This window comes from Annulohypoxylon maeteangense (genome assembly GCF_022496945.1).
Source record: "Annulohypoxylon maeteangense strain CBS 123835 unplaced genomic scaffold GGS22scaffold_7, whole genome shotgun sequence".
Lineage (NCBI taxonomy): Eukaryota > Fungi > Ascomycota > Sordariomycetes > Xylariales > Hypoxylaceae > Annulohypoxylon > Annulohypoxylon maeteangense.
In genome coordinates this window covers 654,912-668,763 of record NW_025953254.1, presented here as the reverse complement: position 1 = coordinate 668,763, position 13,852 = coordinate 654,912, and the positions used below count along the sequence as shown (strand labels likewise).

The following is a 13,852-nucleotide window of genomic DNA, read 5'->3' as shown; positions in this document are numbered from 1 at the left end:
AGGGGCGATTCCATGCTACATACTGCCACACACCACTTTAACTTTTGACGCGACTTTTAAACCCGACGCGTTTGTTAGATGATTTACCCTTTTTAATCAATACCTACCTCATATCACAGCTTTTCGCCTTCAAGAGACGAAGCGATCTACCAAGGTACAAATCTATTCAGTATGTCGGTTGCGTCAGCACAACAGGCTATTACCCAAGGGGCCTTAGAGTATGTAAATTCTATTTATTATAGTATTTACACGAATTGCTTGACAAGCTAATCGTCGCTTCAGTGCCATCTTCAACGACCCTAATCACGTCGACCAGCGCTTCCCAGTTCCTATCTTGCAATGCTTACAGATCAAGCCTCTTGCTGCGCAACAAAATGCTACCGGCCAACAGCCCGAACGTTATCGAGTCGTTTTAAGCGACATACGCAACTATGTCCAATGCATGTTAGCGACTCGTACGTATCATAACCCATAACCCATAACCTATTCTATTTATTGCTTAGGTAGACGGTAACTCAGTCTCACTGACAATATACTCAGAGGCAAACCATGTCATTCATGATAGCTCCCTTGTTCGGGGAGCTCTCGTTCGAGTCAAATCTTATCAAGCAAATATGGTCAAAGGAAAGAAGTGCGTATTGAGGGACTCCGCGGCTTACAAATGACAGTAGTTGGTTGACAGATCGTAGTATCCTAATCATCCTCGACCTCGATGTTGCTTCGGAATTAGGTGTCCATGACCGAATCGGCGAACCTCAAGCATTTGAAGCTAAGTCGGAGTCGGCGAACACCGCCATCGGTGGTACGAACTTTTACGGTGCGAAGACGGAATCTTCAGCGCCGGTCAAATCCGAACCGATGTCGTCGCGTATGGGTGGAGGTGGTAGCACCGCGAACCATGGCAACGGAAACATTGTCATTTACCCAATCGAGGCCCTCTCTCCGTATGCGCACAAATGGACTATCAAGGCACGCGTATCACAAAAATCAGACATTAAGACCTGGCACAAGGCATCTGGCGAGGGCAAATTATTCTCTGTCAACTTTCTCGATGAAAGTGGAGAGATCAAAGCGACCGGTTTCAACGAGCAGTGCGACCAGTATTACGACATGTTACAAGAAGGTCAGGTTTACTATGTCAGCAACCCGTGCCGTGTTTCTCTCGCGAAAAAGCAGTTCACCAACCTACCAAATGACTACGAACTCACATTCGAGCGTGATACCGTCATCGAGAAGGCCGAAGATCAATCCAGCGTGCCTCAGGTCCGCTTCAATTTCGTCAATATTCAAGAGCTTCAGTCTGTGGAGAAAGATTCTACCGTTGATCTCGTCGGTGTTCTGAAAGAAGTTAACGAAGTCTCTCAGATCATTGCGAAGAGTAGCGGCAAACCATTTGACAAGCGCGAGCTAACCGTAGTGGATGATTCGCAATTCTCCGTCCGCGTCACAATATGGGGCAAGACAGCCACGGCGTTCAACACCCAACCCGAGTCTATCGTTGCTTTCAAAGGCCTGAAGGTGTCCGACTTTGGTGGGCGATCGCTATCGTTGCTTAACTCCGGTACCATGTCCGTCGATCCTGATATCGAGGAAGCTCATCGCCTAAAGGGCTGGTATGACTCTCAAGGTCGCACCGGAGACTTTGCCTCTCACAACAACATGGCGTCGATGGGCTCCGCAACAGGTCGTGTAGATCAGACAAAATTCATTTCTCAGGTCAAGGACGAAAATCTTGGAATGGAAAATACGGACTACTTCAATCTAAAGGCCACAATTGTCTATATAAAGCAAGACAACTTTGCCTACCCTGCGTGCAGCAGCGAGCAGTGCAACAAGAAGGTGATCGACCAAGGCGATGGCTCGTGGCGATGCGAGAAATGCAACATAGTGCACCCGCGACCTCAGTACAGGTACATCATGGCCGTCAATGTCAACGACCATACCGGGCAACTGTGGCTGTCGTGTTTCGATGACGTCGGCCGTGTCGTCATGGGCATGTCTGCAGACGAGCTGATGGAGATCAAAGAGAATGACGAGGATCGATTCCCCGCCATATTTGAGGCTGCCAACTGCACCAAGCTATATTTCAGATGCCGTGCAAAGATGGACACGTACGGTGAAAACCAACGGTATGTTAATTCACCCCGCGAGCGAGCGATGCGACAACTAATAAGATGTATAGAGTACGGTATCAGGTGATGAGTGCCAACCAGTTAGACTTCCGAACCGAGGCTACGAAGCTGTCCGACCTGATCAAGCAACTCTCTGTTGGTTCGTGATCGTCGTTACGGGACCATCTCGGAATTCGACCTGATCGCAATCTCTCCTGAACTTGCTATCATTGCATGACAGCTAGGCATAGCTTGCGTCGTATGAAATTAGGTTAGGGGAGGCAAAGTGATGTGTTATCCAGCTGCCAACCCCTATCAGCTCGTGGTTAATGCTCGCATTTGTGTTACGTAGATTTCTTGCTGATAAGGCATTCTTCGCAATATTGCAGAAAGTTCTGCTGATGCTAAAAGCTAGGGGTGCTAGTGAAGGGCGAGTCAATTGTAAATTACGTGCTACGAGAAATTTGCGGTCACGGCATAGCATGATAATGGACGATGAGTTGCAATATGGGATATCAGTGTTTATTCTTGATTCTCCGCCGCTATTTGCCCAGATAGGTAAATAATACGCAGGTCGGAAATCTTGATGGTTCTTAGCTATCGTCTATTCTCTAGCTGAATGGTATTCCTCAAGCCATTACCTAGGCATTATCGCCTAGGGGTACAGATATTCCCTCTGAACGCCTTCGCCTAGGGATGTGCAAGTAGTCGTGATAACGTGAGTTTCGGTTGCTTCTAATCAGATTAGTATCCCTTCCCTAAACAGGGAAGTTTCAACGGAAACTGAACACCATCTGAGACCGGCTGATGACAATGAAGTCTAATTCCCCAGAACCGATTCAATGGGTGGCAAATAGACTCCCCTTTCCTAGCCTGTTGCAACTACGCCACCCATCAAATCTTCATCGTCAACTTGGGCATCAAAGCCAATGGTAGGATCAGGCTCGTTCTTTTCGATACGCTTCTCCTCCTTAATGATGTATTTAATGTATTCCTTGCTAGTGCCCAGGCGCTCCCTAGTTGTCTTGAAAAACGAGTGCAGCTGCTTCAGCCGCAGCGCCGTACTGCCAAGTTGACTCGCGAAGTCCTCTTCCGAGAGTAACGTGGAGGGAGATAGGAAGGTAAGGAAGCTTGTGCCGTCGTCATTCTTTTCGATGACGCCATTTAGCATGCCAGATATTATCATGTTCTGGATGAGCGTCTCTATATCCTCGTCTTTCTCAAGTACCTTGCCCGTCTCGGCACTGGTTGTCTGCTGTCGAATCTCGGGGAGGGAGACTTTGGAATAGATCTGTTCTAGTCCCAGAACTCGCCACTTCTGATAAGCTGCCAGAACCTCTTGAATCAGTCCTGTATTTCCATCTTCTGCCCAAAGCTGATTATTTTTCTCCACTTCTGTCTTCAATGCCTGAACGTTGTCTGTCACAAACAATATCGCGACCGCTTGATAGGGTTTGCCCAAGTTTCCATAAAGCTTGCTTGCAGCGACTCCTGTATATGATTGGGGTTCGTCAAGCTTCCCTTTCGAGAGTAAGCTGACTAGCACCCACTTCTTGTATGCATCGATCATGATCTTGCTCGTGCCTCCCTCGCGAGTAGGGAACGATACGACTTGTTCAAACGCATCGAATGCTTTTGTCCAATTTCTTTCAGAGCAGTACATCATTCCACGGAGTAGGTCATACTCTAGCACTAGAGATGGCTTCAAGGTACCGGTAAGTCCAGTCTCTCGTGAGAGATAGGCCGGTGGCGGGAGGGTGAGGTCACAAAGGTATTTAGGCTCTCCATAATTAGCCATGCCAGGAAAGAAGACAATGTCCTTATCGATTACCGGTAGGGAGGGCTCGATGATGTTGGTGCTGTAGGCGAGTTTCGTGAGGATGATATGAGAGGTGGTGAGTAGGCTGCCGGTAGGATCGAGTCTCAAGATGGCTGTCGCGAGCGCTTCGACAGCAGCTGAAGGCTAAGAAGTTAGGTTAGCAATGTGCTTAAAGATATCCATGGACGTATCGAGAGATGTGCGGTTTGGTGACTTACAGGTAAGTATTGGCCATTCCCAGCCGCAAGAAAGACATCATGCAAATGGCTTCTAGCATATCGGCATTGTCGTGCATCGAATGTGACAAGAAACAAAACCAACTTCTCCAGGATGAGATCGCGGGGTACAGAAGCGACTAGGCCAGGGAAGACCAGGGTATGAAGGACGGCTAGGTAAGAAAGTGAATTGATTGCAGGATCGAGAATGTCAAGAAGGTCAGGGCCATGATCTATCAACTCGGCATTCTGATCTTGAAGTAGCTTAGAGAGCTTGGAAACGTGGGCCTTAACACTCGTATTGTAGCTCGCATTATCGCCGAAGCAGTCGAGATTGGCTCCTGGCGGAAATGCCAGGAGTGTCGATGCTATCATATCCATGGCGGCAACCGCTCAGGATGGGAAGGGCGTCGAGGAAATGATATCGTAACGATGTCCGGTTTCGCGTTTGCACTTGGTAAGTTATTAGGTAGCGTTAGGTGGTTTGTAGTAATGGTCTTGGGGTGGACATGGAACATGGGACGCGGGACATAGGTAGGAACCTGGAAGCTTTAAGGCGGGGCTAAAAACGGCGTTAACTTTGACCTGCGGCGTTCTTTACATTTCTGTTAGGTAAGTTCAATGGGGGGGTTTTGGCCCCCATGAGTTTTCGCTCCCTGGTCAAAAGTGGGTGTTTTGGACCAATCAAACGCTATTATTTCCTCACAGACCACTTTTTCGAATATGGATTTGATGTATTTCTTTTAGACCCTCCAACAGCTTTTAAACCAATCAAATCTCCTTATCGATTTAGAAACTCCTTTGAGCCAATTAAAACGCTCTATGCTATTCGACCCAGTTTTAGTAACCAATAAAAAACGCAAAGTTGGCTAGGATTAAACCAGACCCGAATAAGTGTCATGCTCGGTTTAGAAGGAGACTAATCCCAACTAGATCAAATGGCGTAGCTCAATTGGCTCGTTTCAAAGAGTTATTCTCAGAATGGCAGTTGAAGACTTCTTAGCCAATCAGAGCCTAGTGTTTGATTTTGAGTCTTTCAATGTACCGCGCTATACCCAGATTGGCCGGTCTATACTCAAAACAGTTAAGCCTTAGAGCCAGGGAGCGAAAACTCATGGGGGCCAAAACCCCCCCATTGAACTTACCTAGGTACCTGTATCTACTTAATTCAACGCGACTCTGCGGGGGGCATTGACATTAAAGTTATTCCCTGGGGCTATCGGAGGTGGGGTAAATAGCCCTAGACCCACCGGTAGCAGCCCTAGAGGTGTTCAAATATAGGGCTGCTATCTACCACCTATTACCACCTATCATCTAATGGGTTTCCCTGCGGACTATATGTCCATGTTTATTCTCATCGACGACATACCCAACTATTATATTACATCTTCATATGTATATCCATATACGACAGATGTCTCCTCATCCTGGCATTCGCATTGGAATACATCTAATACCTCTACTAGGTAACGAATATTTTAAGTCTTAGGTACCTACAAGTATAAGTAGAGGTAGGTCATGACCAGATGGACTATTTGGCAACGTCCTATACATATACCTACTAGGTAGGTAGACTAGACAAAACAGACCCGGGAAAGAGAAGAAAGTTCACAGTAAAGTTTGTAAGACAAGGACATGGCTAGATACTTAATTTGTGTATCACATTAGCATCCTATTGGTTGGGCTCTTATGCCACACGTTGAAGGTGACGACACCATTGTCCGTACATTATTCATGGCTGCTTAAATTCCAGGTGTAAATCAAATATCTTCTTGCCTTTCCTCTGTCCTCTTCTCATCTATTCATCAACACATCAGAACTTATGAGACGATATCAGTATCTTCTTTACCTACCTATCTATCTGCATATCTAGTTAAATCAGGTTCTTCGATTTGACACCCTAGATCACTTTGACTATACCCAGGGCCAGGGAGTAAAGTGAACTCGATATCACTATGATTATTCCTCAAGAAATTTCCGAGGCTGCCACTCAGGTGGCTAACAAGCTACTCCCTCATGAGACTAATCATACACCGTTGCCGACTGTGATCCCGGATATCCCTCGTGTATACCACCAAACTTCTAGTGAAGTAGGTCACAGAACCTTGTGGTAAGTAGTCTCGTTAAAACTCATCTTCATATAACTACCTAGTACTCATGTAATCTCTACTAGGGCTGTCTGCGTCCTAATGGGTTTGTCCTCACTAGCCTTCTATATGATGGCTATGAGAGTTCCCGTGGTAGGAAACAAGAATCTGGCGAGGCGTACCAAAGAACAGCACAGGACTAACTGCTACAGCAAAAACGCCTCTTTCATGTCATAACAGCATTGGTCACGACTTTTGCTTTCCTCTCTTATTATGCAATGGCTACAGGCGATGGCATAACTTCGCATTCTTACGTAACTGAAAGGTCAAAGCATGGAGCTGTCACGGAGATTGTCGAGCGTGACGTCTATTGGGCTCGTTACGTTGACGTAAGCTATTTGATATTCATTGAACCTACCCACTCCGCCAAATATTGTCGTCAGCTAATAATATCAGTGGTCTCTTACTACTCCTCTCCTACTGCTGGATCTATCCCTTCTTGCCGGTCTCAATGGCGCAAGTATCTTGGTGACCGTTGTATCAGACGTGATCATGATATTAGCTGGCCTTTTTGCGGCCTTTTCAGAAGATGAGGCTCAGTCATGGGGATGGTATGCATTCGCTTGCATTGCATACCTCAATATCATCTATCAAATTGGCTATAAAGGGCGACACGCAGTATCTGCCAAGGATAATAAAACGAAGGCTTTCTTCGGTGCTATCTCTCTTTTCACTCTCCTTTTATGGACTGCATATCCAATGTAAGTTGTCGTTCTTACGTACCTATAAGTTGAAAAATAATAATCATAATTACTAATCCTTCTTAGCGTATGGGGAGTTGCTGATGGAGGTCGCCGTGTAAATGTTGACGGCGAAATTATCGCATACGCTGTCTTAGATGTCCTTGCAAAGGGTGTATTTGGGTTCTGGTTACTCATAACCCATGATAGTATGGCCCAGACAGTGCCATCCATTGATGGATTTTGGTCAAATGGCGTCTCTCATGAGGGAACCCTTCGCGTAAGTCATATCCCTGCCTAGATATATTTTCTGTGTTTGCTCACGGTGAATCAGGTCGGAGAAGGCCGCACACTAGGAAATAATTGAACAAGTTATTGATGTGACCCAATGTCGCATAATCGTTAATGGAGTTGACTCACTTGCCCTCGCTCTTAAAATTCATTCACTACTATAATTGGAATTTAGAGATATGGAAAATTATGCTCTGATATCATACATATAAACGTGTAATGATCCGAAAATATAGGATGGATGAGATAGGATCGAGATATTGCCCCTTTATTGAAATTGGTGGGGTATATTTTCAAATATCAAAATGTCGTCGTTATCATAATAGACTTGCTCGAATTAATCAGCAGCGCAAGTGAAGCAGGCAACGTCCGCTGGATTACCGCATCCCTCGATATAAACACCTGTTTCGGGATAAGGGCAAATGATTCTGTTATTTTTCTCTCCATGGACATCGGTTAAGACTATGGGTAGAGAGCTGGGCACTGTTCCATTCTCTACCCAGGCTCGTAGGGCATCGAAAACAGTCGTTGGCTGTCCATTTCCAAAGCAGTGCGAAAGTCCAGGCACTTCATAAAACCGGTAGAACTCTTGGACGTCGGGCACAAATTTCCTAATGTCATCGTAGTATTGCTCTGTAGCTTGTATTGGTATGACCTGATCGTACTGTATGAGTCGGTTATAATAGTGAGCTTGGTCATAATTCAAGTATAAGAGGAATAAGACGCACCAGTCCATGATATGTCATCATTTTCCCACCGACTCTATAGAATTCAGTGAGATTTGGGTTGCCGCTTGCGACTATAGAATCGTATTCTGCCCCCGAGACACGCATTATTTCATCGTAGCGCTCTCGAGTAATAGTCGTATAATCATAGTCTGGGTTCTTCTCAACAAAGAGTTGGATCCATTGGTACGCGAGTGGTACTGGATTGCCCTTACACGTACTATTCGTACATGTTATGGCTGCAATCCCCGTACCCGTAAAATCACCACTAAGGTCAGTGCCATAACTCAGCCCATACCAGATAAAGTTGCCATCAGAATCGGTCGGACCAGTCCAACTAGCATTCGCAATGACGGCTGCGGCTCTGCTCAATTCCATGGACCTACCCTCAAGAAAGCAGGTGAAGTTAACCCCGACATGTGGAAAAGGATTGAATGAACACCTTTTGGGACTAGATATGATACCATCAACTATCCCGTCATCTCCATCACATTCCTGCACCGCCAGAGTTGTAAGGAAATCCAACTCACAGCCATGGGGATATTCATTCATGGTGTTCATCAACATCTGTGGCCAGAACATAGCAGGGGCCCATTGAGCCCAGTGAATAGCTGGGGCAGAGGCTGCGATTCCATCATATGCATCAGGATGATTCTGGGCCAACTCGAAGCCCTGACGACCACCCTGAGAACAGCCGTTGAAATAGGAATAGTCTGGTGGTCTTCCATAGAAGTCTTGTATGACACTTTTCGCGATGACTGCCTGTTTATAATATTAGATTGTATTTCTTTCAAGTATGCCTCAGCGCTTTTGATACCATATCATTCAGGATGTCACCACCCCAATGCCGGACTAAGACTTCGTCGATCTTACCAGGACTATCCAATACCCACGAATACGGATCTAAAGGGGTGGCAATGCCGGCATCCGTACTGGCCGTAGCATACCCTTCACCAACGGCCCCTGCCATGTTGCCATAGCTCATGTCAACCCGGCCTGGACCAAGTCCACTGCCCCCGGCAACTTGCAGACGCCCATTCCAATTATCTATCGGTAGCCATGCTTCTACACTCACAACATCACTTTGATCGGGGTGGGTGTAGGATACGGTAATATTGCAGAAGCTCGAATTTTTGACATCTAAGCCATCGTGATTGGGATAATACACTGGAGTGACCTGGCGGCTGTAATTTGTCACTAACTGCGAAGATATTAGCAGGATAACAGCGCCCGAAAGAGTAGGCGGATCGATAATCGATGAGTTGCAATTAGACATTCTATTCAAGGTCGTGAGTCCGCAAAAGGGCGTGGCTACAATGCAAAAACCCGTAAAAACGCGGCGGTAGGAGATATATCTTCGATATTCGACATCTCGCAACCTAACCTTCCGAAATCTTGGCCGGGCTTAGGATGATTGGTCGGCAGATGTATGATATGCGGACTTCTGAGAGCACTGCTGGGAAATTATTATAGAACCGTGCAGGTGTGTAATGCCTAGTCGATCTTTCTATTTTGTGAGAAGTATGAAGGAATTTGATATAATATACTCTTGGTATCTACTGTAGTGAGGCACACGAAACTGAGAGGATCTAAGGAGGGCTCTGAAATATCGCATATTCCTCTCTTACCTAGAACCTAGGATTTTTGACTCGGCTAGACTAACAAGTAGCAAACATTTTGCAACGTTTTCAACGAAATGACTTATCTACGAAGTACCATTGTCGTAATTAAAATCTATGAAATGATCAACATGACGCGAATGAATGCTCAGATGATTGATTGATGGATCTGAAAAAAGGAATGTGGCGAAACGTCGTGTTTGTCAATGTCTGCGTAACGTTTAAGAAGAGTAGGTCGCAAATAACTTGTTACAGATACTGCATTATGTAAAGGTTGGAGGATTTAGATTTGTGTCTCATCCGCTTCTTGTCCTGCTCGTTCTTTTTCTTTTCTTTCATGAATCGAGTACCTTCCTGTTTATGATGCTAAGTATAAAATAAGATTAAAAAATCAAAGCTTCGTCCAGACAAAATGTAAGTTTCCATAGGTCCGTGCAGAAATTATCCAGATGGAAGCCACACTGGTCGATAATGCAGCCAATTCGGTTGCCATGATAACAGATTTATAAGGCGAAATTACATCCATATATCCTCCACTACTAGGTACCTCAGATTATACCTACCTACATATTAAATGCCAAGTACACATCCATGGATACCTAGTAGTAGGATGTGAATATTGCATACTACTGGGTAGGTAGATATACATTAGATATATGGAATTCCTATGAAAAATAGGGATATCATAGAATACCTACTAGGTAGCACCTACATGTAGAGAGAACCTTAGATGTTGAGAAGTTACCGCCCGTCCTTCCTCCACCATCTGGAGACGCCACACAGGCCACCTCTACCTACTTTGTCATTAGTTAGGTCCACGGGTACTGCCCGGTTTCCAGTACAGGTAGGTACAGCGTACTTTCCCCTCCCGCCCCCTTCGAGTCCTGGAGCTTCCCGTCCGCGCTTCTCCAGCTACCACACACCCGCAACCCCCGACATGCGACATGCGTTGGAACTCTCCAGGAATTGGCTCGATCACGTTAGCCTCGCTATTAGCAATTAGCAATAGATTCGAAATTACATAGTACATAAGTAGGTATGTATTCCACGGCAAGATATCCCTGTGACACAACTATCTTTGCATCCCTGTCACACTTGGGAAAGCTGTCGCAATAGTCCTCTCTCATTGGTTAGATCTCGTCGCAACCTCCTGTTTACCTGCAACCTCAACGACCTCAACCTTCAACTTCACCCATCTCTCGTCCTCTTTTTCATCACTTCTTCATCAACCTCCACCCAAATTTTCTTCGCAATTACAGATTCAAAGTCGCCATCATCTAGCGACTATACCCGAATACTTTTTATTTGCTTCTGCCGTCCGTCATTTTCATTATTTAGCTCCCCACAATAACATCATGCCGGTTGAGCTCCGCAAGCGCAAAGCTCCTGCGCCGGCTCCAGAGCCTCCGACCAAAAAGCAGACCAAGGTCTCAAAGGTAGCCGCTAAAGTTAAGGAGACTGTCAAGGGCAAGCCTGCGAAGCCTGTTAAATCTGCCAGTGCCAATGGCTCGTCTAAAGCCGCAAAGCCCGTTGTCGGCGACATTGTCGCTCTCGACGGCTTTGGTGGCGAGATCGAGACTAACGATGGCGAGAAGACTACTCTGAAGGCTCTTGTTGACGAGAGCAAATCTGGAGTCGTGATCTTCACATACCCCAAGGCCTCTACTCCGGGTTGTAAGCTTGTTCCTACCCATTTCTAATATGGCGCTCGCCAAGTCTGACCGGATTTATAGGTACCACCCAAGCTTGTCTCTTCAGAGACTCCTACGAGCCCTTGACCAAAGGCGGTCTCGCCATCTACGGCCTCTCGTCTGACTCGCCTAAGGCAAACACAACTTTCAAAACCAAGCAAAACCTACCATATCCGCTTCTATGTGATCCCAGCGCTACCTTGATTGGCGCCATCGGGCTCAAAAAAGCACCCAAAGGCACCACCCGTGGCGTCTTCGTCATAGACAAGGCTGGGAAAGTTCTCCTAGCTGAACCAGGCGGGCCAGCTGCGACTGTTGATGCCGTTAAGAAGCTGGTCGCTGAAGACGAAGGCGATGATGCTGCGAAGGAGGAACCGGCCGACGAGAAGCCTGCGGAAAAGTCGACAGAAGAGGCCAAATCTACTAATGGAGAGGCCACCGAAGATAAGAAGGCCGATGGTGCCGATGAGTGATAGGATAAAAGCTTCATTGCCTACCTTTGCCTACCTGGTTATTTCTTGTCTACTTATTACCATTTCTTCGGTTTCCGGTCGCAGCGCAATGGTGTGACGATATGCTGGTATCTAGGTAGCTTGATTGTTGATAATGATGTATTCCGTAGATTGATGGAATTTTATTCGCTGGTGTATGTGATGCATGTATTTACTCTCCATCGTGGGACTGTGAAGTACATTTCAAGGTACCTCGACATATCGGACATGCATCCATGATGTGTAGGCAATTGCCTAATGTTAAGGTTTATCTAAAAAATTCGTTTAATTAACGCAGCTGTTCTGGTGTTCTGGCTAACAGTGGAGAACCCCGGAGTGCCGAATTTTAACCGTGTGTGGATCTTACTTTGACCAACACGATTAATCTGATTGGATCTAAATGCTCAAATGTTCATCATCGTCGATTGAAACCTCAGCACGACCGGAAATGCCCATAAACTTCTCTTAATTGAATCTACATCGCATTCGCCATGGCGTCGAAGCTCGCCCCGGTCCTTCTTAGAACGGCAGCTCGCTCAGTATGTCGAGCTCCTCGGCGATCGCAGTTCCGGGCTTTCACTGCCAGCAGCTCTAGGAGAAGTGAAACCCTCGCAGTGGTATGCTCTCCTCATTTCCTCATCACTTCATCTTGTTCCTCTAGGTCGATCCGAACTTGGACGGATATGCCGGGTGTCGGCAGATAGCTAGCTAGATTGATTGTAGCCTCGCCGTTGCTATTCTCATATACGTCCAAGCATCATTCCAGATCCCGGAATCGATAACTAAATGTGCCTCAACTCCCAAAGCTCGATTGCTAACGTTTGCGATAACAGCACCGGAATACACCCGATAACAACCCTGGCCTACCTTTCAAGTTCTCGGCCCAGAATGAAGAAGTCATCGCAGAGATCCTCAAACGATACCCTCCCCAATACAAGAAAGCCGCCGTGATGCCGCTGCTGGACTTAGGCCAGCGTCAACATGGTTTCACATCTATATCGGTCATGAACGAGGTGGCGCGACTCCTCGAGATGCCCCCTACGCGTGTTTATGAGGTCGCTTCCTTCTATACCATGTATAACAGAACGCCTGTTGGCAAGTTCTTCGTTCAAGCTTGCACTACGGTAAGTTCTATCGTCTTACTTTCTAATAGATGCTATGAGGGGTTGTTCATTCCACTAGTCCTACTGCCTCCAATTGAGAGATTAGAGCACCAATGCGATATTTGTTCTACTGTCTTTGAATTGGGATACAATATGATCACCGTAAAACGGATTGTATGCTAACGAGAACCTCTTGTGATAGACACCATGCCAACTCGGTGGCTGCGGTAGCGACGTGATTGTGAAGGCGATCAAGGAGCACCTAGGCATTAAGCAAGGCGAAACGACAGCGGACGGACTCTTCACATTTATCGAGGTAGAATGTTTAGGCGCTTGCGTCAATGCTCCTATGATCCAGATTAACGACGATTTCTACGAAGACCTGACCCCCGAATCTACCAAGCAACTGCTAACGGCGCTGAAAGAGAGCGCCTCGTCGACCAGCTCCAAGGTCAAGGTGCCCGCACCCGGCCCTCTTAGCGGCCGCCAGACTTGCGAAAACAGCGCTGGCCAGACAAACTTAACGAGTGAGCCATGGGGTATTGAGACTACGAGGACGGACCTATAACCAAGGAGAGCATAGGCATCGACTTAGACACTGTATATAAGCCATATCTGTACTGATTCATGAACGAAAAAAAAATTACATCACCCTTTGTAATGATCCACCAACGTGCCATGAATAGGATCTCTGTATTAAGATCTACGTATATGGTTAGACTTGGTTAATTGTGCAATCAATCCCGGGCCACTGCGATGTGTAAAGTCTGAAGGGATGAAGAGTAATCCGAACCCAGCTCCGGACTTATACTACACACCCAATGTTTTCGAATGCTAGACCTGGCAATGGCACTTCCTGCCATAGCCCTTGTGATTGAATATAAACAACCTAGCAATCTCTCGGCGATGGCTACCAAAGAGCAAGTCTTCTCACCTCCATCTCTACAAGGTATCTATACA

The 13,852-nt window shown here is 46.4% G+C and overlaps 6 protein-coding genes across 6 annotated transcripts; 4 read left to right on the top strand and 2 right to left on the bottom strand.

Moving 5' to 3' along the window:
• The first annotated feature begins 30 nt into the window (after nucleotides 1-30).
• GGS22DRAFT_131984 (replication factor-a protein) lies at nucleotides 31-2,316 on the top strand. The gene is made up of 5 exons (XM_047958492.1): nucleotides 31-218; nucleotides 283-455; nucleotides 541-631; nucleotides 690-2,129; nucleotides 2,183-2,316. Exons 1-5 carry the CDS (start codon nucleotides 172-174, stop codon nucleotides 2,277-2,279), a joined length of 1,848 nt encoding a protein of 615 aa, XP_047819489.1. The 5' UTR covers nucleotides 31-171; the 3' UTR covers nucleotides 2,280-2,316.
• Nucleotides 2,317-2,787: 471 nt separating this feature from the next.
• GGS22DRAFT_131988 (uncharacterized protein) lies at nucleotides 2,788-4,659 on the bottom strand. Its single transcript, XM_047958493.1, has 2 exons — nucleotides 4,149-4,659; nucleotides 2,788-4,074 (listed from the first exon to the last, which is right to left on the bottom strand). Exons 1-2 carry the CDS (start codon nucleotides 4,524-4,526, stop codon nucleotides 2,980-2,982), a joined length of 1,473 nt encoding a protein of 490 aa, XP_047819488.1. The 5' UTR covers nucleotides 4,527-4,659; the 3' UTR covers nucleotides 2,788-2,979.
• Nucleotides 4,660-6,082: 1,423 nt separating this feature from the next.
• On the top strand, nucleotides 6,083-7,549 carry GGS22DRAFT_199872 (opsin-1). The gene is made up of 6 exons (XM_047966354.1): nucleotides 6,083-6,255; nucleotides 6,319-6,385; nucleotides 6,445-6,621; nucleotides 6,689-6,993; nucleotides 7,060-7,252; nucleotides 7,307-7,549. The coding sequence occupies exons 1-6, from the start codon at nucleotides 6,101-6,103 to the stop codon at nucleotides 7,337-7,339; spliced, it is 930 nt and encodes a 309-aa protein (XP_047819487.1). The 5' UTR covers nucleotides 6,083-6,100; the 3' UTR covers nucleotides 7,340-7,549.
• Nucleotides 7,076-9,264, bottom strand: GGS22DRAFT_199868 (tannase and feruloyl esterase; the record flags this gene model as incomplete). The annotated part of the gene is made up of 3 exons (XM_047966353.1): nucleotides 7,076-7,927; nucleotides 7,992-8,750; nucleotides 8,806-9,264. 3 exons carry the CDS (start codon nucleotides 9,262-9,264, stop codon nucleotides 7,601-7,603), a joined length of 1,545 nt encoding a protein of 514 aa, XP_047819486.1. The 3' UTR covers nucleotides 7,076-7,600.
• Nucleotides 9,265-10,962: 1,698 nt separating this feature from the next.
• GGS22DRAFT_187933 (AhpC-TSA-domain-containing protein) lies at nucleotides 10,963-11,771 on the top strand (the record flags this gene model as incomplete). Its single annotated transcript, XM_047964663.1, has 2 exons — nucleotides 10,963-11,281; nucleotides 11,341-11,771. 2 exons carry the CDS (start codon nucleotides 10,963-10,965, stop codon nucleotides 11,769-11,771), a joined length of 750 nt encoding a protein of 249 aa, XP_047819485.1.
• Nucleotides 11,772-12,203: 432 nt separating this feature from the next.
• Nucleotides 12,204-13,570, top strand: GGS22DRAFT_161511 (thioredoxin-like [2Fe-2S] ferredoxin-domain-containing protein). The gene is made up of 3 exons (XM_047961099.1): nucleotides 12,204-12,406; nucleotides 12,623-12,913; nucleotides 13,095-13,570. Exons 1-3 carry the CDS (start codon nucleotides 12,281-12,283, stop codon nucleotides 13,458-13,460), a joined length of 783 nt encoding a protein of 260 aa, XP_047819484.1. The 5' UTR covers nucleotides 12,204-12,280; the 3' UTR covers nucleotides 13,461-13,570.
• Nucleotides 13,571-13,852: the final 282 nt, after the last annotated feature.